This window comes from Prionailurus viverrinus, chromosome D4 (assembly GCF_022837055.1).
Source record: "Prionailurus viverrinus isolate Anna chromosome D4, UM_Priviv_1.0, whole genome shotgun sequence".
Classification (NCBI taxonomy): Eukaryota; Metazoa; Chordata; class Mammalia; order Carnivora; family Felidae; genus Prionailurus; species Prionailurus viverrinus.
The window spans coordinates 3063015-3087453 of record NC_062573.1 but is presented as its reverse complement, the minus strand read 5'-3'; the positions used below and the strand labels follow the sequence as shown (position 1 = coordinate 3087453).

Below are 24439 nucleotides of genomic sequence, written 5' to 3'. Positions count from 1 at the left end.
CTGTCAAGTGTTATTCAAATAATACCAGCCTCACATTTGAATAACAGCAGACATTTTGAATTAATTAATCAGATGAGATAGTCTAGGCCTTTTCTCATTAGTCTCTGGGTCAGGCTTGGGAAGATATATGCGTTGGTGATGATATACTTGTCTTTAATCGTGATTTATGAAGATTTAGGATTGTGTGTGATTTGTCAAAGGTTCTGGGAAAAGGCTGGTGCATATTTCATTACCTAATCTGAGATTGATTTTATGATGCTAAGAGATATCACACTATTGTTCAAATGTGTGGGAAGTACAGGTAGACACAGCATCTCAGGCTTTTTACTGGCTTATCTTTGCAACTGTCAAACAATGCTGTAAACTTTAACTGCTTGTAGTTAACAATTCCTGCTTTAATTATAGGCAGATTTTTCATTCTGTCCAAAGGGAGAAGTTTCAGTGGTTATTTAGCTAAAATGCATAGCAGACATTATAACTATGACCTGGTATGAATCATGGACAAAGTTGGTAAATTTCATGGGTTGGTCATGGTGAAAATATAAAATTTCATGGCTTGTCAAAGATTAATAGAAAAATCCCATTAAAATGGTACAAACAATGGAAGGACAACAAGTAAGGTTGCTCTCCTTACATGTTACCTTTTCTCTCAGGACTAATTTTAGCAAAATTGGGGTGTAAAATCGTGTTTTTGTCAGTTATTCAAGCAACATTAGCAACCTACTATTAAATGAAATAATTTATGTGCTTGGTATATATTATGGGTACTCAATGATCATTTTCTCCTCTCCTTTTTACCTACTTTTCTTCCTTTCCATTTGATGTTTGAAGCTTTGTCACCATTGTTTAACCTTTACATTCGTAACAGTTTGAATTTTCCATTCTTCTGGGTCTTAAGTTTTTGGAGAATGTTTTATTTTGGGGTGAGGAGTGTAAGCATGCTAACAGACTGCATGACCAGGAGGATCTAGTATGATACAGAGCTCATGTTGCGTCTGCTTGTACAGTGTGTGTTATAGTAGGGCAGTAGGTGGTAGATACATGAGAAATCAAATATTAACTTCTAAGTACGTATGAAGCATGTACTGCCTAATTCAAAGTGGATCTTTCTGCACCATTTGCCTCCCGAGGGCAGATACGTGTTTGTGATAAGGAGTGTGCGTTTTTCATTCCATTCTCCAGCAAACTAAAATGTATATTATGTGAAGAATTAGCAAATGGTAAGGTGATTTTCAACACTGTCATACAAAATAAAAACTTTACTTTTCTTTCCCATTTTAGACAGATGATTGACAAGGATTGTTTTATTGGAATGATTGGACTATTAATAAGTATTAGTTCTTTTGTCCCCAAACTTATTTGTTTTGGGAACTGGAGTAGTGCTCCTAAAGCAACGTTTGGCGCATCTTAACACAATTAGAGTCAGTTCTAATTGATGTTCACTTTGGGGAAGGCAGTTTATAAATAATAAGATGCACTAATATTTGGAGAGAGAGGATATTTAAGAGTAGTTTGGGAGACAGCTTGATGCAGTAGAAAAATAGTGGTTTTGGAATCCAACCGATCTGGGTCCCACTTCTGGAGCTGCTACTTAATTGATTTGTAACTTCGGCAAGTTACCTAATGTTTCCTGAGCCTTAGTGATCTTTTTCCTGATGTGAGGCTACTAACACTAGCTTTCACGGTGATTGTGAGAATGAGAGGTGAATGTGTACACAGCACCTAATGTGGTATCTGGGATATCATCGGTGCTTAATAAATCACAGCTGTTGCTGTTATTTAATCTGTTCATTTATTTCTTCAAGAAACATGTATTAAGGACTCATTATATGTTAGTAACATAACATAGGTAAGGCATCAGAAATACAAAGCAGATTCTCGCTGGTGAGAAAGAAGAGTGACACGTGAAAATTTTAAAAAGCTGAATCATCCAGTAAGAAGAAGAGGCGGAAGATGAGACAGGCAAGGATCTCATCAATGAGGTTTTAATTCTGTGTGGGGAGTAGGGTTTTATTTTGTATTTTGGGTAGTTATTGATAGGTTTAAGCAAGAGAGTGATAGGATCAGATTTTTTACATAGTTCACTTTGGAAGCTATTGGAAGGAACATAGTGGTTAGGTGGCTTCTGCAGGTCAGTAATGGGGTGTACTTTCTAGTGGGTAATAGCAGGGATTAAAAAAGAGGGAACAATGGTTTGAATAAAACTAAAACAAGAAAAGTAAGGATTAGGTGAGTGATTAGAATTTTTTGTCTCCCTTCGCTTGTCTGACTCATCCTATGTATCCTTAAGAACTTAGTCTGGGTGCCCCTTCCTCCAGGAAACTTTTTTGAACTTCCTCAAGTCTGTGTTAGTTGCCTATCTCATGTGCTCCAATAGCATGCTGTTTTTTCCCTTCTTACTGTACTTATGACACTGTATTTTATTTTATTTTTTTAATTTATTTTTTAAAATATTTATTTATTTTTGAGAAAGAGCCTGAGTGGGGGAGGGAGAGAAAGAGAGACAGAGAATCCCAAGCAGGCCCCACGCTATCAGTGCAGAGCCTGATGCAGGGCTTGAACCCACGAACTGTGAGATCATGACGTGAACCAAAATCAAGAGTCAGCCGCTTAACTGACTGAGCTACCTAGGCACCCTGTGTCACTGTCTTTAATTTTATATTGCCTTCAGTACATTGTAAACTCTATAAGGCAGAGGTACTATGTATCATTCATTGTTGTGTCTCCTAGCACATGGCAGGAAATAGTCAATGTCACTTTGTCCAAAGGAACTGAATGTAGTCACTGAGGGAGGAGAAAACATGGGTATTTGTTAGTTTCTAGTAGGTAACCGGGTGAGTGCTTGTCATCAACGGAGAGAGTTAGTAGATTGGAATTGCAGGGTCATGGGGTATGTTCATTATCAATTTTGCTATATAATGTCAAATTAATTTTCAAAATTCTTGTACTAGTTTATCATTACAGCAGCAGTGTACATTCATTCCATCTGCTCGAGGAGATCAGTTTAAAAAATATATCTTTAGGTGAAATTCATATAACCATAATTAACCATTAAAAAATTTTTTTTTTCAACGTTTTTATTTATTTTTGGGACAGAGAGAGACAGAGCATGAACGGGGGAGGGGCAGAGAGAGAGGGAGACACAGAATCGGAAACAGGCTCCAGGCTCTGAGCCATCAGCCCAGAGCCCGACGCGGGGCTCGAACTCACGGACCGCGAGATCGTGACCTGGCTGAAGTCGGACGCCTAACCGACTGCGCCACCCAGGCGCCCCCATAATTAACCATTTTAAAGTGAATATAATTCAGTGACATTTAATACATTTGCATTGTTGTGCAACCACCACTTCTCTCTAGTTCCAAAACATTTTTATCACCTAAAAAGGTAATCACCCATATGTCTTAAGTAGTCACATCCTATTTCTCCTTCCCTTCCACCCCTGGCAGCCACCAATCTGCTTTCTGTCTCTGGGTTTACCTACTCTGTATGTTTCTCGTAATTGGAATTCTAGCTGACCCTTGGAAAATACATGTTTGAACTATACAGATTCACTTATAGGTGAATTTTTTACCGTATAGTACTTTAAGTGTATTTTCTCTTATAATTTTCTTAACATATTCTTTTCTCTTACTTTATTGTACTGATAGGGTCTATAATATTTATTACATACACAATATGTGTTAATTGGCTCTTTATGTTATTGGTGAGGCTTCTGGACAACAGTAAGCTATTAGTAGTTAAGTTTGGGGGGAATCAAAAAGGTATATGTGCATATTCAACCGCAGGGAAGTGTTGGTGCCCCTAATTCCCTCCATTGTTCAAGGTCAGCTGTATGCACTGTGTGTTCCGTTGTGACTGACTTCTCTAAGTTAACAATATTTTAAAGGTTCTTCCATGTTGTGGCACATACCGATACTGCATTCCTTTTTATGGTCATAATAATCCATTTTGTGGTTATACCATAATTTGTCCATTCATCACTTTATGACACGAAGGTGGTTTTCATTTTTTTCGTTATTGTGAATAGCTGTTGTGAATATTATGAACAGTTTGAACAAGTGTTTGTTTGAGTACATGTTTCCAATTCTTTTGGGTATATACCTAGGAATGGAATTGCTGGATCATGTGGTAATTCTATGTCTAACTTTTTGAGGAAACGCCAAACTGTTCTCTAAGGCAAGTGCATCATTTTACATTCCTGTCAGCATTGTGTGGTGGTTCTAGTTTCTCACCAACAGTTGTTTTTTTCTGTTTAAAAAAATTATAGCCATCCTACGAGGTGTGAAATGATACCTCATTGTGGTTTAGATTTGCATTTCACTAATAACTACAGATGTTGAAAATCTTTTCATGCTTTTTGGCCATTTGTATATCCTCTTTGGAGAAATAGCTGTTCACATCTTTTCCTGTTTTTTAATTGGATAGCGTGTCTTTGTTGAGTTCTAAGAGTTTTCTTCATATATTCTGGATATTAGACTCTTCTTACCAGATATGTGATTTGTAAATATTTTCTCCTGCGAATGTATTCTGTTGCTTGTTATTTCACATTCTTGGAAATGTCCTTTGAAGCACACAAGTTTTTAATATATATTTTTTAATGTTTATTTATTTTGAGAGAGAGTGGGGGGGTTGGGTGGAGAGTCAGAGACAGGGAGGGAGACAGAGGATCCAAAGTAGGCTCTGAACTGACAGCAGAGAGCCTGAGGTGGAGCTCAAACTCACAAACCGTGAGATCACAACCTGAGCTGAAGTTGGATGATTACCCAAGCATCCCACACAAGTTTTTAATATTGATGAAATCCAATTTATTCATTTTTCCTTTTATTGAGTTTGATTTTGGCGTCATATCTAAGAATTTATTGCCAAATCCAAGGATATGAAGACTGCTATATTTTCTTCTAAGAGTTTTATGGTTTTACCTCTTATATTTATGTGGTTGATTGAGTTGATTTTTGCATACAATATGAGGTAGTGGTCCAGCTATGTTCTCTGGAATGTGGATATTCAATTGCCCCGGCACCATTTGTTGAAGAGACTGTTCTTTCTCCATGGAATGGTCCTGGCACCTTTGTCAAAAATCAATCGGCTATAGATATGTGGGTTTATTTCTGGACTCTCAGTTCTATTCCAGTAATCTCTATGTCTGTCCTTATTCTATTACTGTAGTCTTTTGATTACTGTAGCTTTGTAATAAGTTTTGAAATAGGAAAGTGAGAGTACTTCAATTTTGTTCTTCTTTTTCAGGACTGTTTTGACTATTCAGAGTCCCTGGAAATTTCATGTGAACTTAAGGATTGACTTTTCTCTTTCTACAAAAAAATTATGTTAGGGATTGTATTGAATTTGTATGTTGTTTTGGATAGTATTGCCATCTTAACAAATATTAAGTTTTCCAAGCTGTGAACATGGGATATATTTCCATTTATTTAAGCTTTTAGTTTCTTTTGGCAATATTTTGTAGTTTTAAATACCATCTTTCATCTCCCTGGTTAAATTTATTCCTAGATATTATATTCTTTTGGATGCTATTGTAAATGGAATTGTTTTCTTTATTGCATTTACAGATTCTTCATTGCTGCTGTATGGAAACACAACCAGTTTTTATGTTTTGATCTTGTACCCCGTAATTTTGCTGAATTTATTTATTGGCTCTAGTAGTGTTTTGTTTTGTTTTGTTTTGTTTTGTTTTGTTTTGTTTTTTTGTGAGTTCTTTGGAATTTTCCATACATAGTATCATCTCATAGAAGAATAGATATAATTTTACTTCTTCCTTTCCATTTTGGATGCCTGTAATTTTTTCCTTTGCCTCATCGATCTGGCTAGAACTTCCAACAAATTGATGAAAAGCCAAGATGAAAGTGGGCATCCTTGTCTTAGTCTTGATCTTGGAGGGAATGTTTTCAGTCTTTCACTATTAAGTATTATGTTACTTGTGGGTTTTTCATTAATGCCCTTTATCATGTTGAAGAAGTTTCCTTCTATTCTTTGTTTTCCAAGCATTTTTAATTATGAAATGATATTGGATTTTGTCAAATGTGTTTTTTTGGTATCAATTGGGATAATCACATGGTTTTTTTGTTTGCTTTTTAGCTCATCTTATAAATGTGATATATTACATTGATTGATTTTTATATGTTGAACCACTATTGCCCTCCTGGAATAAGTCCCACTTGGTCACGGTGTATAATCCTTTTAAAATGCTCTTGAGTTTGGTTTGCTAATATTTTTTATTTACAATTCATAAAAGATGTTGGTTTGTAGGTTTCTTTTTTGTGGTAACTTTGACTTTGGTATCACAGTAATACTTACTTGCCTCAAAGAATGAGTTAGAAATGTTCCCTCCTTTTCTGATTATTTGGAAGAGTTTGAGAGTTGGTGTTAATTCGTCTTTAATCATTTGATGCAGTTCACTAGTGAAGCCATTTTGTCCTAGCCTTTTTTTGTTGTTGATGGGAAGTTTTTGATTACTCATTCAATCTCTTCACTTGATCTATTCAGATTTTTTCTTTCTTCCTGAGTCTGTTTAGATAATTTGTGTGTTTTATGGAATTTGTCTGTTTTTTCTAGGTAATCTGTTACTGTGCAGTAATCCTTTTTATCTCTATAAGGTTAGTGGTAATGTTTCCACTTTCTAATTTTAGTTATTTGAATATTCTCTCTGGTTTTAGTCTAGCTAAAGTTTGTCAATTTTGTTGATATTTTCAAAGAACCAAAATTTGGTTTCCTTGATTATATTGTTCTTCTATTCTTTATTTTTTACTCTCCACTTTATTATTTCCTCCTTTTTACTAGTGTTGGATTTTGTTCATTGTTGTTTTGTTGTTTTTTTTTTTTCTTTTCTTTTTTTTCTAGTTCCTTAAGGTGTTAGGTTATTGATTTGAGATCTTTCTTCTTTTTTGGTATAGGCTTTTTCAGTTACATAGTTCCTCTGAGCACTGCTTTTGCTGTATCTTGCATATTTTGGTATACTGTGTTTTCTTAAGTATGTCTTACACAGTTTTGTTCCTCATTCCATTAACTCCTTCTTTTGTGTTTAAATTGATTTTGTGTAGTGTACTGTATTGACTCTTGTCTCATTTCCTTTCATATATACTTTTTAGGCATTTTCTTAGTGGTTACCATAAGGATTACAGTTAATGTACTAAATTTGTAACAGTGACATTTAAATTGATGTCAACTTAGTTTCAGTAGCATACAAAACCTCTACTCCTGTACAATTCCATTTCCCTCCTTTACATTGTCATAAATTACATCTTTATACATTGCATATTCATTGAAATATTTATGATTTTTTAATGTATTTGTCTTTTGAATCATATAGGAAACACAAAGAAAAGTTACAAACCAAAATACAGTGACACTAGTTTTTATATATCTTTATGTAGTTACCTTTACTGAAATTGTGTTTTTTCACATGGCTTCGAGTTATTGTCTAGTGTCTTTTCATTTCAGCTTGAAGGACTCTTTTTAGCATAACTGTAGGGCAGATTTATTAATGATGAAATCCTTCCACTTTTGTTTGCCTTGGAATACCTTAATTCCTTTTTCATTTTTTGAAGGATAGTTTTACCAGATGTAGAATTCTTAATTGGCACTTCTTTTCCTGGGAACTTTAAATATGTCATTGCACTGCCTTCTAGCCAGCATCATTTCTGATAAGAATTTGGCTGTTAATCTTACTCAGGATTCCTTTTTTTTTTTTTTTCTAAGTTTATTTATTTTTGAGAGAGAGAAAGAGTGCTGGTGAGTGAGGGCAGAGAGAGAGGGACAGAGAGGGAGAGAGAGAGAAATGGGGCTCAAGCTCACTAACCATGAGATCATGACCTGAGCCAAAGTCAGATGCTTAACCGACTGAGCCACCCGGGTGCCCCATTGAGGATTCATCCTTCTATGTAATGATTCACTTTTTGCTGTTTTCAGGATTCTTGCCTTGTCTTTCAGCTATTTGATAGTGTGTCTCAGTGTGGATCTCTTTGCATTTACCTTTCTTGGAGCTCATTGAACTTCTTGGGTGTGTAGCTTCATGACTTTTATCAAATTATGGAGGTTTTATGCCATTATTTCTTCAAATATTCTTTCTGTCTTTTTTTCTCTTTCTTCTCCTCTGGGGACTCTCACGTCTATGCTCATATGCTTGATGGTGTGCCGCAGGTCTCTTTGGTTCTCTTCATTTTCTTCTTTCTTTTTTCTTTCTTTTCTTCAGACTAGATAATTTCAGTTGACCTGTCTTCAGGCTCAGTGATTCTTATGTCTACTCAAAGGTGTTATTGAAACGCTCATGTGAATTTTTCATTTCGGCTAATGTATATTTCAGCCCCAGAATTTCTATTTGGTCCCTCTCTCTCTCTCTTTCTCTTTCTCTCTCTCTTTTAAAGGAGATAGAAGTTTTGAATGGACTGCATGGAAGTGGTGGACAGGACAGCAGAGGAGAGGCTGCCTGCTCTATTTGGTCTCTTTCTATAATTTTTGCCTCTATTAATATTCTTTTTGTGTGTGACTATTTTTCTCTTTTTAAAAAAATGTGTTAAAGAATTTTTTAAATGTTTATTTATTTTGAGAGATAGAGTGTGAGCAGGGGAGGGACACAGAGGGAGAGACAGAGAATCCAGGCAGGCTCCATGCTGTCAGTGTGGAGACCAACGCAGGGCTCAAACCCACAACTGTGAGATCATGACTTGAGCTGGAATCAAGAGTGGGATGCTTAACAGACAGCCGCCCAGGCACCCTGCTCCTAAATCTTTGTCCACAGTTCGCTTTAACTCTTTAAGCATATTTAGGATAGTATATTTAAAATATTTATTTAAATATTTTTTTATTTAAAAAATATTTATTTAAATATTTTTTATTTAAAAAATATTTATTTAAATATTTTTTATTTAAAAATATTTATTTAAATATTTTTTATTTAAAAAATATTTATTTAAATATTTTTTATTTAAAAAATATTTATTTAAATATTTTTTTATTTAAAAAATATTTATTTAAATATTTTTTTATTTAAAAAATATTTATGTTTGCTCAGGCACAGTTTCTGTGTATTTCTTCTGGAATGGACCCTACTTCCTCATTCTTTGCTGACTTTGTGATTTTTTTTGTTGTTGAACACTGGACATTTTGCACTTGGTCTTAGCCAAAGGGCCCAGAAGCAATGAACACTGGACATTTTCAATAGTATAATATGGTATCTCTGGAAATCACAGTCTCCGTTCTCAGAGTTCATTTTTGTTGCTTCCTGTGGACTGTGGCTTTTATCTGTTCATGGATTCGTTTATTTTTTTAATTTTATTTTGAGAGAGAGAAAGTGCGCTTGGAGGAGGAGGGGCAGAGAGAGGATTCTAAGCAGGCTGTGGCACTGTCAATGCAGAGTCTGATCCAGGGCTTGAACCCATGGACTGTGAGATCGTGACCTGAGCTGCAGTCAAGAATCATCTGCTTAACTGGCTGGGCCAGCCAGGGGCCCATGTTCATGGATATTTAAAAGACTGTTTTTGTAAAGTCTCTATTTGTCACGTATGCTCTCTGAAGTCTGTTCCTTTAGGTTGTGGTCACCTAGTGTTTCAATGGAGACTTCCTTGAATGCCAGGAGCCAAAAACAATTTTTTTCTTTTTTTAAATAAAAATAAAAGAGGAAAAACAAGAAGAAAAAGGTAAACATTTCCTAGTGTTTGCCAACTGTTATCTAGGTCATTTGCAACTATTTTATGTCTTTACACTCTTGTGCTGAGCCTAGAAATCAACCACAGGTCAAAGCTTAGGGTATTGTCAGGTCTCAGAGCATGTGTCCTGTCATGAGCATTCATTTGACTTTGTAAATTCCTTAGTATATGTGGTCTTTTAAATGCCCTAATTTCCCTAGAAACTCTCTCCCCAGCTTTGTTCCCTAGGCCTTCAGTGCTTTATTGTTTGGCTCCACTATAATGGTTTCTCCCAGCTGACAGCTAACAAGTTTTTTCTTCCTTCTGCTAACAATTTTTTAATTTTATTTATTTTTATTTTTTTTAATGTTTATTTTTGACAGAGAGAGAGAGAGATAGAACATGAGCAGGGAAGGGGCAGAGAGAGAGAGACACAGAATCAGAAGCAGGCTCCAGGCTCTGAGCTGTCAGCACAGAGCCCGATGCAGGGCTTGAACTCACAGACTGTGAGATCATGACCTGAGCCGAAGTCGGATGCTCAACTGACTGAGCCACCCAGGCGCCCTTCTGCTAACAATTTTTTTAAAAATAATTGTCTATCTATCTATCTATCTATCTATCTATCTATCTATCTATCATCTGTCTCTTTATTTAAAAGAGTGTGTCCTTTTTCACCCTGAGTGAATTCTGAGGCAAAAATTAGGTGTCTTGCATCAGTCCTTCAAGCAGCCCCAGACAGTTAAAACAAACACACTTCTCTGCAAATAAGATCTGCGTTGCTTTCTCCAGAACTAGGGATCAGTGTCCCACATTCAGAACACAGGCTGTTGTTCTGGAGAGCACGACTCAGCCAGGTTGGGAGATGGAACAAGGAAAAGGAAAAGTGCTGTGAAGCTTTCCTGCTGCTCTAACATTACCTTTTTTTGTTTCAGTCCTGTTTGCTATAAACCTTTGATTATTTAAGAGTTCTAAAAAATCTGATTCTGACAGTTTTTGCTTTTTTTCCAATACTTCTGTGAAGGCCTTAGAGCTACCTACTCTTTTCTGCTGATCTCAGTCTTGAAAGGGAGATACCTTTTGAATATGTTGAATTTGCGGTGCCTATGGGAATGCTCGATGTACATGTTCCACTAGATATAGGAGTTTGAAATTTTCTGTTAGGGAGGAGATCTGAGCTACAAATAGAAATTGAGAGGTCTTTGCCTTACTGTGGAAAATATAAGGGGTAGATGAGATCAGGGATGATCCCAGGGAATTTCACCATAGAGGAGACTGCGCTGGAGGCAGAGAACTAATGGTCAAAGTACAAGGAAAAGCAGGAAAGTGTGGTAGAGTGAAAACTAAGAAGATAGAGTTGCAAAGAGAGGAAAATGATTTCTACTGTGAAGATGAAATATCTCTAGTAAGGTGAAACTGAAGTAAGATGTCCTTGTCATAGATTGTATCAGTAGAATGGTGACATTTGAGTGAAAACAGGAGAGGAATTGGATGGTAATTAGAAAATGATGCAAGGTCACAGATTTATTTTCTTCTTTAAGTTGGCACAGGATTTGAAAAAATGAGGTTGGAGTGGTAGGAAGGTCTGTGGAGAGGATAGAGTAGAACAGGAATGAACAGGGGCGCCCGGGTGGCTTAATCGGTTAAACGTCCAATTTCAGCTCAGGTCATGATCTCACAGTTCATGGGTTTGAGCCCCACGTCGGGTTCTGTGCTGACAGCTCAGAGTCTGGAGCCTGCTTGGGATTCTGTGTCTCCCTCTCTCTCTGCCCCTTCCACCCCCAACCCCCCAGTACTCTGTCTCTCTCTCTCTCTCTCAAAAAATAAATTAGAAAAACATATAATTTAAAAAAAAATATTTTTTTTCAACGTTTATTTATTTTTGGGACAGAGAGAGACAGAGCATGAACGGGGGAGGGGCAGAGAGAGAGGGAGACACAGAATCCGAAGCAGGCTCCAGGCTCTGAGCCATCAGCCCAGAGCCCGACGCGGGGCTCGAACTCATGGACCGCGAGATTGTGACCTGGCTGAAGTCGGACGCTTAACCGACTGCGCCACCCAGGCGCCCCTAGAAAAACATTTTAAAAAAGAGTTGGAAAAAAAAGAGCAGGGATGAATAGAAGAGGAGGGTGTTAAGAGAAAAACAAGAATAAAGAGCACAGACAGAACTGACTTTTCATTAGATGGTGGATATTATGTGTTTTAAGTCTGGAGATGATGTGAGATATGAATAATAATTTAGAGAAATTTGTAAGTGGGAATTGGAAAGCTGAGGGAAATTGTATTGCACAGATTAACTTTTTTTTTTGTTTTTTTTGTTTTGTTTTTTTGTTTTTTTTTATGAAGTAGGAAAGATCGTCTTAGAGTAAAAGTTGGGCTGGAGAGACAGAGTTTGAGAGAAGGGATGAAGGCCTGGAATGGTTACTGAAGAGAATGAAAGTGTGAGCTGGCCAAGGGTAAGAAAAAAGAATTGATTGTTATGTTGAGGGCTCAGCTGAGTTTGGAGGCTGATACTGAAATGATACAAGCATGACCACTTATGATTTCTCTAGCAGGTTAATGTGAATTGTAACATTAGTATATGCTTGGGGCTTTCCTTGGCAGGTAGGAGAAACAGCTAGGAGAAGTCGATTATAGGGCTCTGTTGCGAACATCGTTAGGATATTCCAGTATATAATCCATTGTGGATAGTGGTTAATAGACCAGAAGAAAATGGAAGGATTTGAGGATTGGTTGACTCCATTAGATTAAAGATCATGTAAAGTGGAAGAAAGGCAATGAGGGGACTGGCAGTTTTAGTGGCTGTGATCATAGAATGAGACATTTGTATTTTCTTCAGAGGTTGAGAAGTTCCAGGTGATGAGTGATAAAGTCCAGGATGTGGCCTTGGGAGTTGGTGAGTCAAAGCAAAATGGTTCTTTCACAATGGCTAAAGGTTACTGATTTTAAGGAGGTCGGAGAACTGTAAGGCTAAGATGTTGGTTGAATTTCTTCTATGCTCCCCGAAGCCAGCCTAATGGTATGACTTGGGATGGAGAGGAAGACTGAGCCTTGTGACAACCTTTTTAATGAATGTGGATGATTATTAATATTAGTTAATGAACAACAGTGGATGCAGCCATGCCAAGTTAATTTTTCTTAGATCATTAGTTGTTTCCTATGGAGATCAAACTATGGTCAGTTTATTTGGAAAAAGCAGATATTAAGTTAGGAAAACGAAACCCATATAAGCACTGTTCATACAATTAATTTATTCTGTAAACATTTACTGGATGCTTTTTCTGGACCTTGAAGTTGTTCATGGCCTAGGGAAGGAGACATACATCTAAATAGATAATTGATACAGTGTGCTAAGTGTTATAGTATATGAATAGTGGTCTCATGTGAGATACATCCCAGAATTTATTGAGATGGGGAAGAAAACTACTTAAATTTATCCATTTCATCGCATGTATTTTCTGTATTTGTGTGTGTGTGGTTATATGTTATTTTATTTATTTTCATTCTAGTATCTTTATAATTTTTAATGCAAAAGATTTCAGACAATATAAAATGTATATATAGCATGCAAACATCCATGTACATGGCATGTAGTTTAAGAAATAAAATATTACAGATGCAATTGAAAGCTTCCTTCCTGTGTATCCTTTCCCTAATCCCATCCCTCCTTTCTTTTTCTCCTTCTTCCCACACTGAATTAGGTGTTTATCGTTCATATGATTTTTTGTTGTTGCATGTTGTGAACCTTGAAAATTGTTTCATGCTGTTCTTTTTACAATTTGCTTTTTTCCCACTCAGCTTTGATTTTAAGATTTTGAACATTGAGGAGTACCTGGGTGGCTCAGTCAATTAAGCGTCTGACCCTTTTTAATTTTTTTTTTTTCAACGTTTATTTATTTTTGGGACAGAGAGAGACAGAGCATGAACGGGGGAGGGGCAGAGAGAGAGGGAGACACAGAATGGGAAACAGGCTCCAGGCTCTGAGCCATCAGCCCAGAGCCTGACGCGGGGCTCGAACTCACGGACCGCGAGATCGCGACCTGGCTGAAGTCGGACGCTTAACCGACTGCGCCACCCAGGTGCCCCAAAGAGTCTGACTCTTGATATCAGAGCTCAGGTCATGATCTCATGGTTGGTGGGGTTGAGCCCTGCATTGGAATCTGGGCTGACAGTGTGGAGCCTGCTTGGGATTCATTCTCTCTCTCTCTCTCTCTCTCTCTCTCTCTCTCTCTCTCTCTCTCTCCCCCCCTCTCCCTCTCTCTCCCTCTCTCTCCCTCCCTATCTCTGCCTCTCTCTCTCTCTCTCTCTCTCTCTCTCTCTCTCTGCCCCCCTCCCTCTGCCCCTCCCCTGCTTGTGTGCATGTGCACACTCTCTCTCAAAAAAAAAATAGACATTAAGAAAAAAGAGTTTTCAACATTGATACACTTTAGCTCAAGTTCATTCATTTTTCCTGCTGTATAATTTTTCATTGTATGACTATTCTTTCTTAGTTTTGTTGATGATGAATGTTTAAATTGCTCTAATTTTTTACATAATAAAGTGCTGTTATAAATATTCCTGTACACATCTTTTTTGAGCTCAGTAATCAATTGCTGCATAAGAAATCATCCCAAAACTTAGCAGTTTGCAACAGCAAATATTTGTTATCTCATAGTTTTTCCGGGTTAAGCATTTATGCACAGCTTAACTGGGTGCCTCAGAGTTAGAGTGTCTCACAATATTATAGTCAGGTGGCAATGGGCCCGCAGTCATCTCAAAGCTCACCTGGGGGAGGATTCGCCTCTCTGCTCAGTCATATGGCTGTTGGCAGCCTTAGGTCCTCACTGGCTGTTGGCCAGAGACATCAGTTCCTCCCTACATAGCATCTCCACAGGGCAGCTCACAATATGGCAGCTGGCTTCCTGCAGAGTGAATGAGCAAGTGATTGAGAGAGGGAACCCAAGGTGGAAGCCACAGTATATTTGTAATCTAATCTTGGAATCTCATCACTTCTGCCATATTCTGCTCAGTAGGAGTAAGTCCAGTCTACACTCAAGGGGAGGAAATTACATAAGGGTGTGAATAGCAGGAGGTAGGATCATGGAGGCTTTCTTAGAGGCTGCCTACCATGTTGGGTCATAGGATACACATCGTCAGCTTTACTAAAAGTTGAGAAGGCTGTTCCCAAGGTGGCTATTCTAATATATGCTTTCCTGAAGAATAAGACAGACTTTACTAATGTTTAAAATAGGGATTGACATTGGTGGTTTGTATGTTAGAGGATTGTTTTGTTACTTATGGTATTTAGTATTGGGAAAGACCAGTGGGAGTTCCAGGTGTGTTTTTGTGTATTGCCAGTTTGTATGCCTGGTTGAGAGTATGTGTATATTATGTTATCTAGATTTAAGTAAATTAATGCTCATGAAATGGACACGTTAGCTAAGAAACATCTGTAAAGAAAACCATGGATTAAAATAAGTAATGCAAATGTATGTTAATTTATACCTTAATTTTTTAAATGTTTTATTTATTTTTGAAAGAGAAAGAAAGAGCAAGTAGGGGAGGGACAGAGAGAGAGAGAGACATAGAATCCAAAACAAGCTCCAGGCTCTGACCTGTCAGCACAGAGTCCGATGCTGGGCTCGAACTCATGAACCTTGAGATCATGACCTGATCTGAAGTTGGATGCTCAACCGGCTGAGCCGCCCAGGTGCCCCTACATTTTTTATTTAAAGAAATGAGTTCAGTAGTATATGGGTGCAAAACTAGAGGTTGAAATTCCCTCTCTTGCAAATGTATGTTAAAATGGTAGAACCATAATCTCTCAGCTGTGTATGAGGGAAAATAATATAATCTCTAATATTGGACCAGAAAGTCAGCAAAAACATTAGAAACACAGTGATCATTTTTTTTTTAATGTTTATGTTTGAGAGACAGAGACAGAGTGTGGGGGAGTGGGGCGCACAGAGACAGAGGGAGACACAGACTCCGAAGCAGACTCCAAGCTCTGAGCTATCAGCACAAAGCCCGACATGGGGCTTGAACCCATGAGCTGTGAGATCATGACCTGAGCTGAAGTTGGCCGCCTACCCAACAGCCACCCAGGCGCCCCATGATCATTTCTTTATATATCTACATGCACACATACATACATACATATGTATATCTACATACATGTAGATATACATATGTATGTATGTATGTATGTATGTTTATGTTTTATTAGCCCAGATTTAGCACATTTGTTTAATTAGTCTTGATTCTTTTATTTATTTTATTTTTTTTATGCTCAAGTTAGTTAGCATACCGTATAGTCTTGGCTTCAGGAGTACAGTCCAGTGATTCTTCACTTACATATAACACCCAGTGCTTATACAATATTCTTATATTTTATTTATTTTTTATTTTTTTTAAAGTTTATTTTGTGAGAGACAGACGGCATGGGTGGGGGAGAGGCAGAGAGAGAGGGAGACAGAATCCTAAGCAGGCTCCACACTGTCAGCACAGAGCCCTATGTGGGGCTCAAACTCAGGAGACCACAAGATCATGAACCTGAGCCAAAACCAAGAGTTGGACACTTAACCAACTGAGCCACTCAGGTGCCCCTTATTTTTGTATTTTATATTGACTACTGTTGCGACAATGAACCTTACCCTAATTATATTTTTTTCCTAATTGTACAGTATGTGTTAAAATATTAGCTAATACTAATAGTACATGAACATTATACATGTGAACTAAATATATGTATATTGGGATACATGGTCGAATTTGTAAACTATTGTATTAGAATCCTAGAGGTATGAAAAGAATACTGCGGGAGTAAGGAGGAGGGAGCAACTGACAGTTTAAAGAAGTCAGGAAAGACTTCACAAAGGAGGTAGATTTTGAACTGGATCACAAAGGACAAATACGAGTCTAAATGGCAGAAAAAGGATGAAGAGGACATTTTTGGCAGAAGAAACAGCATTTACACTGGAATAGATCCTTCAAAGTGTGGCTTTTTGAAGAAAAATGACTTCCCTGGGTGGTTAGAATGAGAACCGTAGGGGAGGTGAAGGAAGTGAGAATGGAGGGGTGAGAGGTGGTGGGGATGGCAGCGCCATATAGCTAGTGGAGATAGTGAAGTACGACATTGACATTGACCTGCTGGAACTAAGGAGTTTTAATTCTCTGACTGAAAACTGGCTAGCTTGGCCCTATAGTACTGTTCTTCAGGTCAAGACTTCAAAGGCCAGTTTTCAGCTGTCAGTGATAAGCAGCAGTGGTTTCCCGTTGAGAACTTCAAACTATTGTTTTTGTTTTTCATAAACGAAATAGAGAGTAGGTAAACTTTATTGTTGTTAAACAGCTTTATTGAGATATAATTCACTTGAGTAAGCTGCACATGTTTAAAAACTATAATTTGATAAGTTCAGACATATGTATATACCAGTGACTCCATCACTGCAATCAAGATAATGAAAACATGCATCACCTACAATGTTTTTTTGTGCCTTTTGGATGAATTTTTAAAGATTTAATACAATATATTAAAATCATTATATATAATATAAAACAACTTTTGTAGGGAGTTTAGTGAGTGGTCACATTTTAAATGCTTTCTATTATGAAGATTTAAAAACATACACACAAGTAGAGAGAATAGTATAATAGACTTCTATGTACCCTATCACCCAGCTTCAATGTGATAAAAAGCATTTTGATATTATCATAATGCTAATACCTTTTAGTTTTATTTTTTACTTTTGTTTTGCTTTCTTACAAATGTAGTGCTTTCTTGAAAAAGCCTGATTATATGAATTCTTCATTTTACAAATGAGGAAATTAAAACCTGAAGATGCTGAGTTACTCAAAAATTGTTTTTAATTACGGAAATATATTTAAAATTTTGGGGGGGGGCACCTGGGTGGCTCAGTCGGTTAAGCGTCCGACTTTGGCTCAGGTCACGATCTCACGGTTCGTGAGTTCAAGCCCCGCATCGGGCTCTGTGCTGACAGCTCAGAGCCTGGAGCCTGCTTCAGATTCTGTGTCTCCCTCTCTCTCTGTCCCTCCTCCATTCATGCTCTGCCTCTTCCTCTCTCTCTTAAAAATAAATAAACATTAAAAAAAAAATTAAAAAATAAAAAAAAATTTTTTTAAAGTTTACTTATTTATTTTGAGATAGAGAGGGAAAGAACACACGTGCGCACGCAGGGGAGGGGTGGGGGAGGGGGTGAGAGAATCCCAAGCAGGCTCCACGCTGTCATCACAGAGCCTGATGTGGGGCTTGATCCCACAGGCCATGAGATCATGACCTGAGAGCCAAAATCAATAGTTGGACCCAGGTGTCCCAGAAATTTTATTATTTATTTATTTATTTATTTATTTAAAAAAAAAATTTTTTTTTTCAACGTTTATTTATTTTTGGGACAGAGAGAGACAGAGCATGAACGGGGGAGGGGCAGAGAGAGAGGGAACACAGAATCGGAAACAGGCTCCAGGCTCTGAGCCATCAGCCCAGAGCCCGACGCGGGGCTCGAACTCCCGGACCGCGAGATCGTGACCTGGCTGAAGTCGGACGCTTAACCGACTGCGCCACCCAGGCACCCCCAGAAATTTTATTTTAATAAGATTTTCAGGTAGTCATACGCACGTTGAAGTTTGAGAAACACAATAGTAGGGCAGATTGCCTCTTTGGGCAACAATGAAACTTTAGAATTAACTTTCTTGAGTCAATGTTGATGAAAGGGAAAAAAATTAGAATCCTGGCTTTAGTTACTGCTTAGTTTATGTTACTGAATGACATCCTATCTAGAACTACGAGAAATTAGTTTTTTATTTAGCTTTCTCTGTCACCATTTTTAATTTATAACAATAACAACAAAAAAGATTTCTGAGGATAAGATAACAAGTATCCTAGACTATTATAATTACCTGTTTATGCCTTTTGCCAAGGTTGTGTTTGGTCTGTGAAGAGGAAGTAGAACCTCATGGATATTTTTTTTTATAGCCCCGTAAGTTGATAAAACAGAGCAAAGCCCAGAAGCCCTCTTAGCTTCCACTTCATTCCAAAGATAGCAAAGTTGGGCAACCAGAAGGCAGAATTAAACACTGTTCAATGTGTATACCCAGGGAGGACCTCATGTTGTGTTCAATCTAGCTGGCTAGGAAACCCTTCCATTAGCTTTTTCCTAATGTTTGCACTGAACGAGCCATTACATTTTGAAGGCAGCACTGACTGAATTCAGTATTGATGCATTCACTTACCAACTTTTTTGCCTCTGGCAGAACAGTCTCTTTCTAATGGTAGTGTACAAACAGCAGTCACTGGCTTCATCCTCACTCTGAAGGAAGCCTTGTAATGTTGCTTCTATTGCTATATCCTTTATATGTATGGCCCCATTATAATTCTCTTCTTTGTGCCCACACTCCAGAAACATTTTCTAGATAATTGTTACTTGTTAGTGGAAACCCTTTTGGTATGGTCCCAGGTGAAAATCTTTGCAGGACTTAAATATGTTCTGAGGTATATTGTGTTAGAGTAATATGTTAGTGTCTTCACACACAGGAAATATTAATGTTGTTCTTTTGATTTGTAACGTTTTCATATATAGCACCTAGCCGTTGTATCTCCATACCTTTCCAGAGAATCGTTTGGCAGCCGAAAAAACACTCAGATTCAGAATTTAGTAAAAGCGGTCTTACCAGTCCCTTTACTGCTATTGTAGTTTTTCTGATGAAAATGTATACTCTAGGTTAACCAGTGAAATAAATGCTTGCAGTTTTACTAAATCCTTGGGTCCGTAGAGCCTGGTTTGTACTCAGTCAGTCATATACAACACATAAACTGCAGTGATTCCAATGGTGCCTTATTGGATCTAAAGAAACCCATATATCTGATCCCATAGTATATAAATGGAGGGTTTTACCCAGTGAGATTATTCCACTGGCATTGACACTGTGAGACTATGGGCCATGAATAACAATACAATTTCCATTTTAATGCTAATGGAAAATCTAAAAATAAATTTTTAAAAATGTAAAATAAATCTTTAATATATAAAGTCTCAAAGCAATTTAAAAAATGATTTGTTGAAGTGCTGTCAATTTCAAGCATTGTATTTGAGCTTATGATACGAGGGATATAAAAACGTGGTTGTACATATAGTTAACGGTTGTTGAAAACTTACATCGTCACTATTTTGGACCTTTTTCAGTATGATAGACAAGAGTCCTCTTGAATATTCTGGATTGTCTTTACTTAGTTTCGGCCTTGATGCATAAGCTGTAAAGTCTAGCTTGTGCTTTTGCAGTGTTCTTCATGTCTGTTTTCTTTTATTTGTCATTAGACAGTTAGTAATACGTAATGAAAATATGGTTAGTGTGGAAATAACTCAAATTAAAATTAGATACTGGACTTGGCATGCATTCAGTTCACTGCCTAGGGTTAAAGTCAAGAGCCACACAGACGGTGCCTCTTCACCTTTCTCTCTTGGTATTTTAGCTTTACTGATGATTTGAAACCATGGCAGTTAATATGCCTTAGCCTTTGCTTTTACAGATGAGAAATGGATCTTATACTTATATCACCAGGTTTCAAAACTATTTACACTAAGTGGGATGGTTTACTACCTCAGGGGTAGTGCATTAAGCCTATTGCTCTTGAGAATCCATTTTCATCTCTTCCCACCAATTGATGGGACAGATATGACAAGCCTTTAAAGTTGAGTGGAAATTTTCTGTGGGGCGGGCTGTTGTATTAAATTGTTCCTTACCACCACCATGGATGTTGTAAAGACTTGTGAGTGGGTAGCCTATGGCTAAGAAAAGAGATATATTGTCTGCAGTAGGGAGGCTGTAAGGGCTAATATATAGGGAATAGTTTTCTTCCTATCTGCTCACTGTTTCCTTCTCCTTCTTTAAATCAGAACTTGAGTCCATCCACTCCAAGGAGGTTTTCTTGATTATCCAACACTAGAAAGTGTTAGTCAAGTTCTTAATTGTGTGTAATACTATGAGAGGCCATGTTTGAAGTGAAACCACACTCACTAGACTTACAATTCCAAGTTTGCGCCAGCATATTCTTATATTTATGTTTACCGTATTTAAAAACGTAGGTTTTGTGTGTTTATGTTGACTATTGTTTACAGGGGACACGGATTACCTAATTCATATGGTAACCACCCCACAATAATTCTTAGTTGAAAACACCCCAGTAATTCTTAGTTGGCTACACACTGTTAACATTATGCTAACGACCATTCATTTGCCTCTTTTTTCTGTTCATTTTCTTAATCAATAGAATTTTACCATAGTGACTAAGAAAAATGTTAGAAGACCTAAATACATAATGTCAAAAGAAAATATACATAAACTTTGAAGATAGCCACTACATTAAAAAGCCTCGATTCTATCTTAAGGACTTATTTGGAATAAAAAGTAGAGTTTTGAAATGTGGCAGAAGTTTCCAGTAACATATAAGTTACTGATCAGTGAATATTTTTTTAGTGAGGGCTCCTTTAACTTGCTGGAATTAGTTATATGTTCTAAATGACACAATAAAGACACAAGAATTGTTTCTGCCTCACCCTTTCTGTCTTAGTGAACTTAACTTTAGTTTTCAAAATGTTCTCCTCAATTAGAATTTTTTAACAGTTCATGGATTTGGTCTCTGAGTTACTTTATCTCTACTGAAGGTGAGTTATTTAATTCTTAGAAAATCAGATCAACATATTTAACTGTTTGTACAGATCAGGAATTCTTAAGGAGAATTTAATAAGCTTTCCTCTCCAGCTGTAGTTATGATCACAAACAAAACATTAACATAACAAAAGCGACAATCCCCCCCGCCCCCAATCAAGAAATACTCCTTCAGATTATGCATCCAGGCATGAGGTGACTCTTATTTATCACAGACTCTAAGAGAAATAGCAACTGATTTTGCTTTTGTTGCCCTACTGCGGATTCACAGAGTTCTTTGTGACTCTTCATAATATATTTTTGGGGAACAAATTGCATTGTAGTCTAAATGCAAACATATGTTTCTGTATATTAAGCAAGTATTTTAATACATTATTATTACTTGAGCTAATAACAAATAGTCATCTGTCAGTGAACTAAAAAGGTACAAAGTTCACAGTAATTCTTAGATAGCTTAGTAATTACCCAGACAGCTTGTTGGAAAAGCTGTTTAAATCTGGGATTATGAAATACACTGATGGCTATTTTACTCCCATGGAGTTTCAAAAGATTGTTAGTACATTTGTCTATAATTATACACAAGTTCTCAGAGTCTTCATTAATGAAATTTATATTCTAAGTCAGCATTGATACCCCTTATAAATTCTATTGACTTCTTGCCAAACACATACTTTTCTGTCTTTTCCTCTTCGCATTCCCCTCTCCACATTTCTTTGGGGGAAAAAAAAAATCACAAAACAGTATGGTGATCATTAATACTTGATTTATTTTTCAACAAATATTTGCCAAATAAATTTCTTTGGGTTCTGGAAACTTCTTGAGGGAAGAGGGTATGAAAAGAAGGAAGAGAAAAGAAATTAACTCTACAAAACCAGAAACTTTAATATGGTTTTTTTTTTTTTTCATTTTCTAATTATTGTTCCTTTATATCATGCCTTTATGTGTTCCTGCCAACACATATACATGAATTTACCACAGCAGCTGTGGTAGTTAATGGACTCTTAAAAGTCATGTTTGGATATAACTAAACAAATATGTATTCGTTCCCTTCTAATGAAATTACCCTTAACTGCCATCTTAAAAAGAAAGCCAGCTCCCGATTTGTTTAACTAGATTATTTTAAATAACATATACATATATATTGCTTTAGTATTAACTTTTTAAAAAGACTATTAGAACAGACTTTACTCTTCTAAGGTTTTATTTCCGTTCTTAAAAATACTTAATTCAGTATATTTACATTTAGCTTTTTCATTTCCTAAGGTTATTTGCCGTTGTTTGTCTGCTGTTTACTAATCCCAAAATTCCTGTACATCGCCATTCTGATACTAAATCATCATTCAGCCCCGACTTCAGTGTTTCTGTTATTTCTTTGTCTTTTCATTTTAACGTGATGCATTTTAGATCATGAGGCAAAACTTAGATGACCAGAAGTGACATTAATTAAAGAAGCAAAAAAGTCTTTTCTGCTTTAGGGTTTGTCTATACTTAAATATGAACACTGTTTCCCCTCTGTAATATTGTTTCACTACCTGCAATCTGTTTTCCTTACTGACTCATCCTGAAGCAGCGTTATAGTGTAGCCAACATTTTCTTTTCCTGGGCATGGATATAATTGGATGAAGACGTGTGTCGAGTAGAGTAGACTGAGTATTAGCAGATAATTCTCAGTTTTGAAAGGCATATGTAATCAAGTTTATAGAATGGGATAAAAATGTCATGAGCTAGAATTTAGTGGTAATTTTCTATATAACATCTTTGACCCATAGAACTGAGTTTTCACATCTTTTTAAATCAGACAGAACTGTACTCATTAAATTTAATTCTGACTAAATTTTGTGGCTTTATTTTCTAGAATGTATCCATTCAGTATATTTTTTCTGATTCCTTCTTGGGAGGTAAAGCTTCACAAATCAAGTAACTCCATTGTTACAGTCATATTTATTATTATTGTCATTATTAGCTCCAATTATTGCTATGATACTAATAGCAATTATAGTATTAAATACCGCAAGATATTTGAGCTTAAAGCTGTAATAATAGACCACCAGATCTTAACAACATGGTATTTGGTTTCTGTTTTAACTGTGGACTCAGTGATGCTGGCTGATTGAGCTGTGCCACTTCAAAGAAACATCACAGAAATTTACACTGAAAAGATAAATAAGGGTGTGATGCCAGTAAGAGAGCTTAGACGTGTAGATAATGAGAAAAAAGCCAAACTAAGCTAGTAACAGATTCCTGCCTCAACTCCCTCGCAGAATGAAGCAGGGTAAAAATAGTTTTTCAGGAGAGTACTTTGGTGTGGTATACACATACATTCCACTAAGAAACTCTTGGAAAGTCTTACATTGTAATGTTGACCCAGAAAGCAGTTCTTTCATGTGTTAGTCTTATAATTCTAAATTCTATGTCTTGTGGTAAATTATTATGCCTTGTAAATTAGGATGCCAATAAAAAGTGGTTGTATTATATCTATTCAGCACTTCCTACATGGAAAACCCTAGAAATCAATGTATCCGTTCTTCCTAAACACAAATCTGTTAACTAGCATCATCCCAACACCTGAGTGAAACAAAGTGGTTGGGATGGCTACTGCTAATAGAAAAATGGTTCTCTCTTGGGGAAATTTTTTCCTGGTTTCACAGGGTGTTTACTAACAGTAATCATTTCAACATGTAAATTGTATCCTTTCTTTCATTTAAAGGTTTTAGCAGGAACACTAATCTGAGCACTAGGAATTAATTTAGGCTTTCGTGGGATATTTGTTGAATTGAATTTACACAGCTCCTTCTATTTCCTTATGAGCTAGATAAAATGCAGTTTGTATATATTAATATTAGATTAATATGAACAATAAAATACCTTGAATGTGCTTTTGATTTTAAAGTACCTCTCTGTTTGCATCCTTCCAACATTTTTTCTGGGCTTCAGGCTGCTGAATTAGGCTGCTGTGTCTTCAGTCAGCAAAATTCCATTGCTGTATCTGTCTACGTGAGATACAACACTTTATTCTAGAGAGGAAGAGTTTTCAAGTTGTTCTCCTAGTTCTCTTGCCAACAACTCTGCTTCCCTTTGTTTTATGTAGCTTTGGGAATGATTGAGTAAAAGGATTTCCTTTGAAAATTAGCATATGATTTCAGTGT

The 24439-nt window shown here is 36.7% G+C and overlaps 1 protein-coding gene across 5 annotated transcripts in view; it reads left to right on the top strand.

Annotated features, from left to right (window-relative positions):
- The window catches only part of PBX3 (PBX homeobox 3), a 221938-nt gene that overhangs the window by 26230 nt on the left and 171269 nt on the right, over positions 1-24439 (top strand). The window contains exons 2-3 of one of the 5 annotated variants that reach the window (XM_047830099.1): positions 11982-12088; positions 12474-12528. The exons of 3 other annotated variants lie outside the window; for them this stretch is intronic. In XM_047830099.1, the coding sequence (XP_047686055.1) occupies positions 12050-12088; positions 12474-12528 (94 nt within the window). In that variant the 5' untranslated portion in view covers positions 11982-12049. Of the gene's footprint in view, positions 1-11981; positions 12089-12471; positions 12529-24439 lie in introns of those variants that run through there. One more of the 5 variants, XM_047830103.1, reaches the window with a different exon arrangement.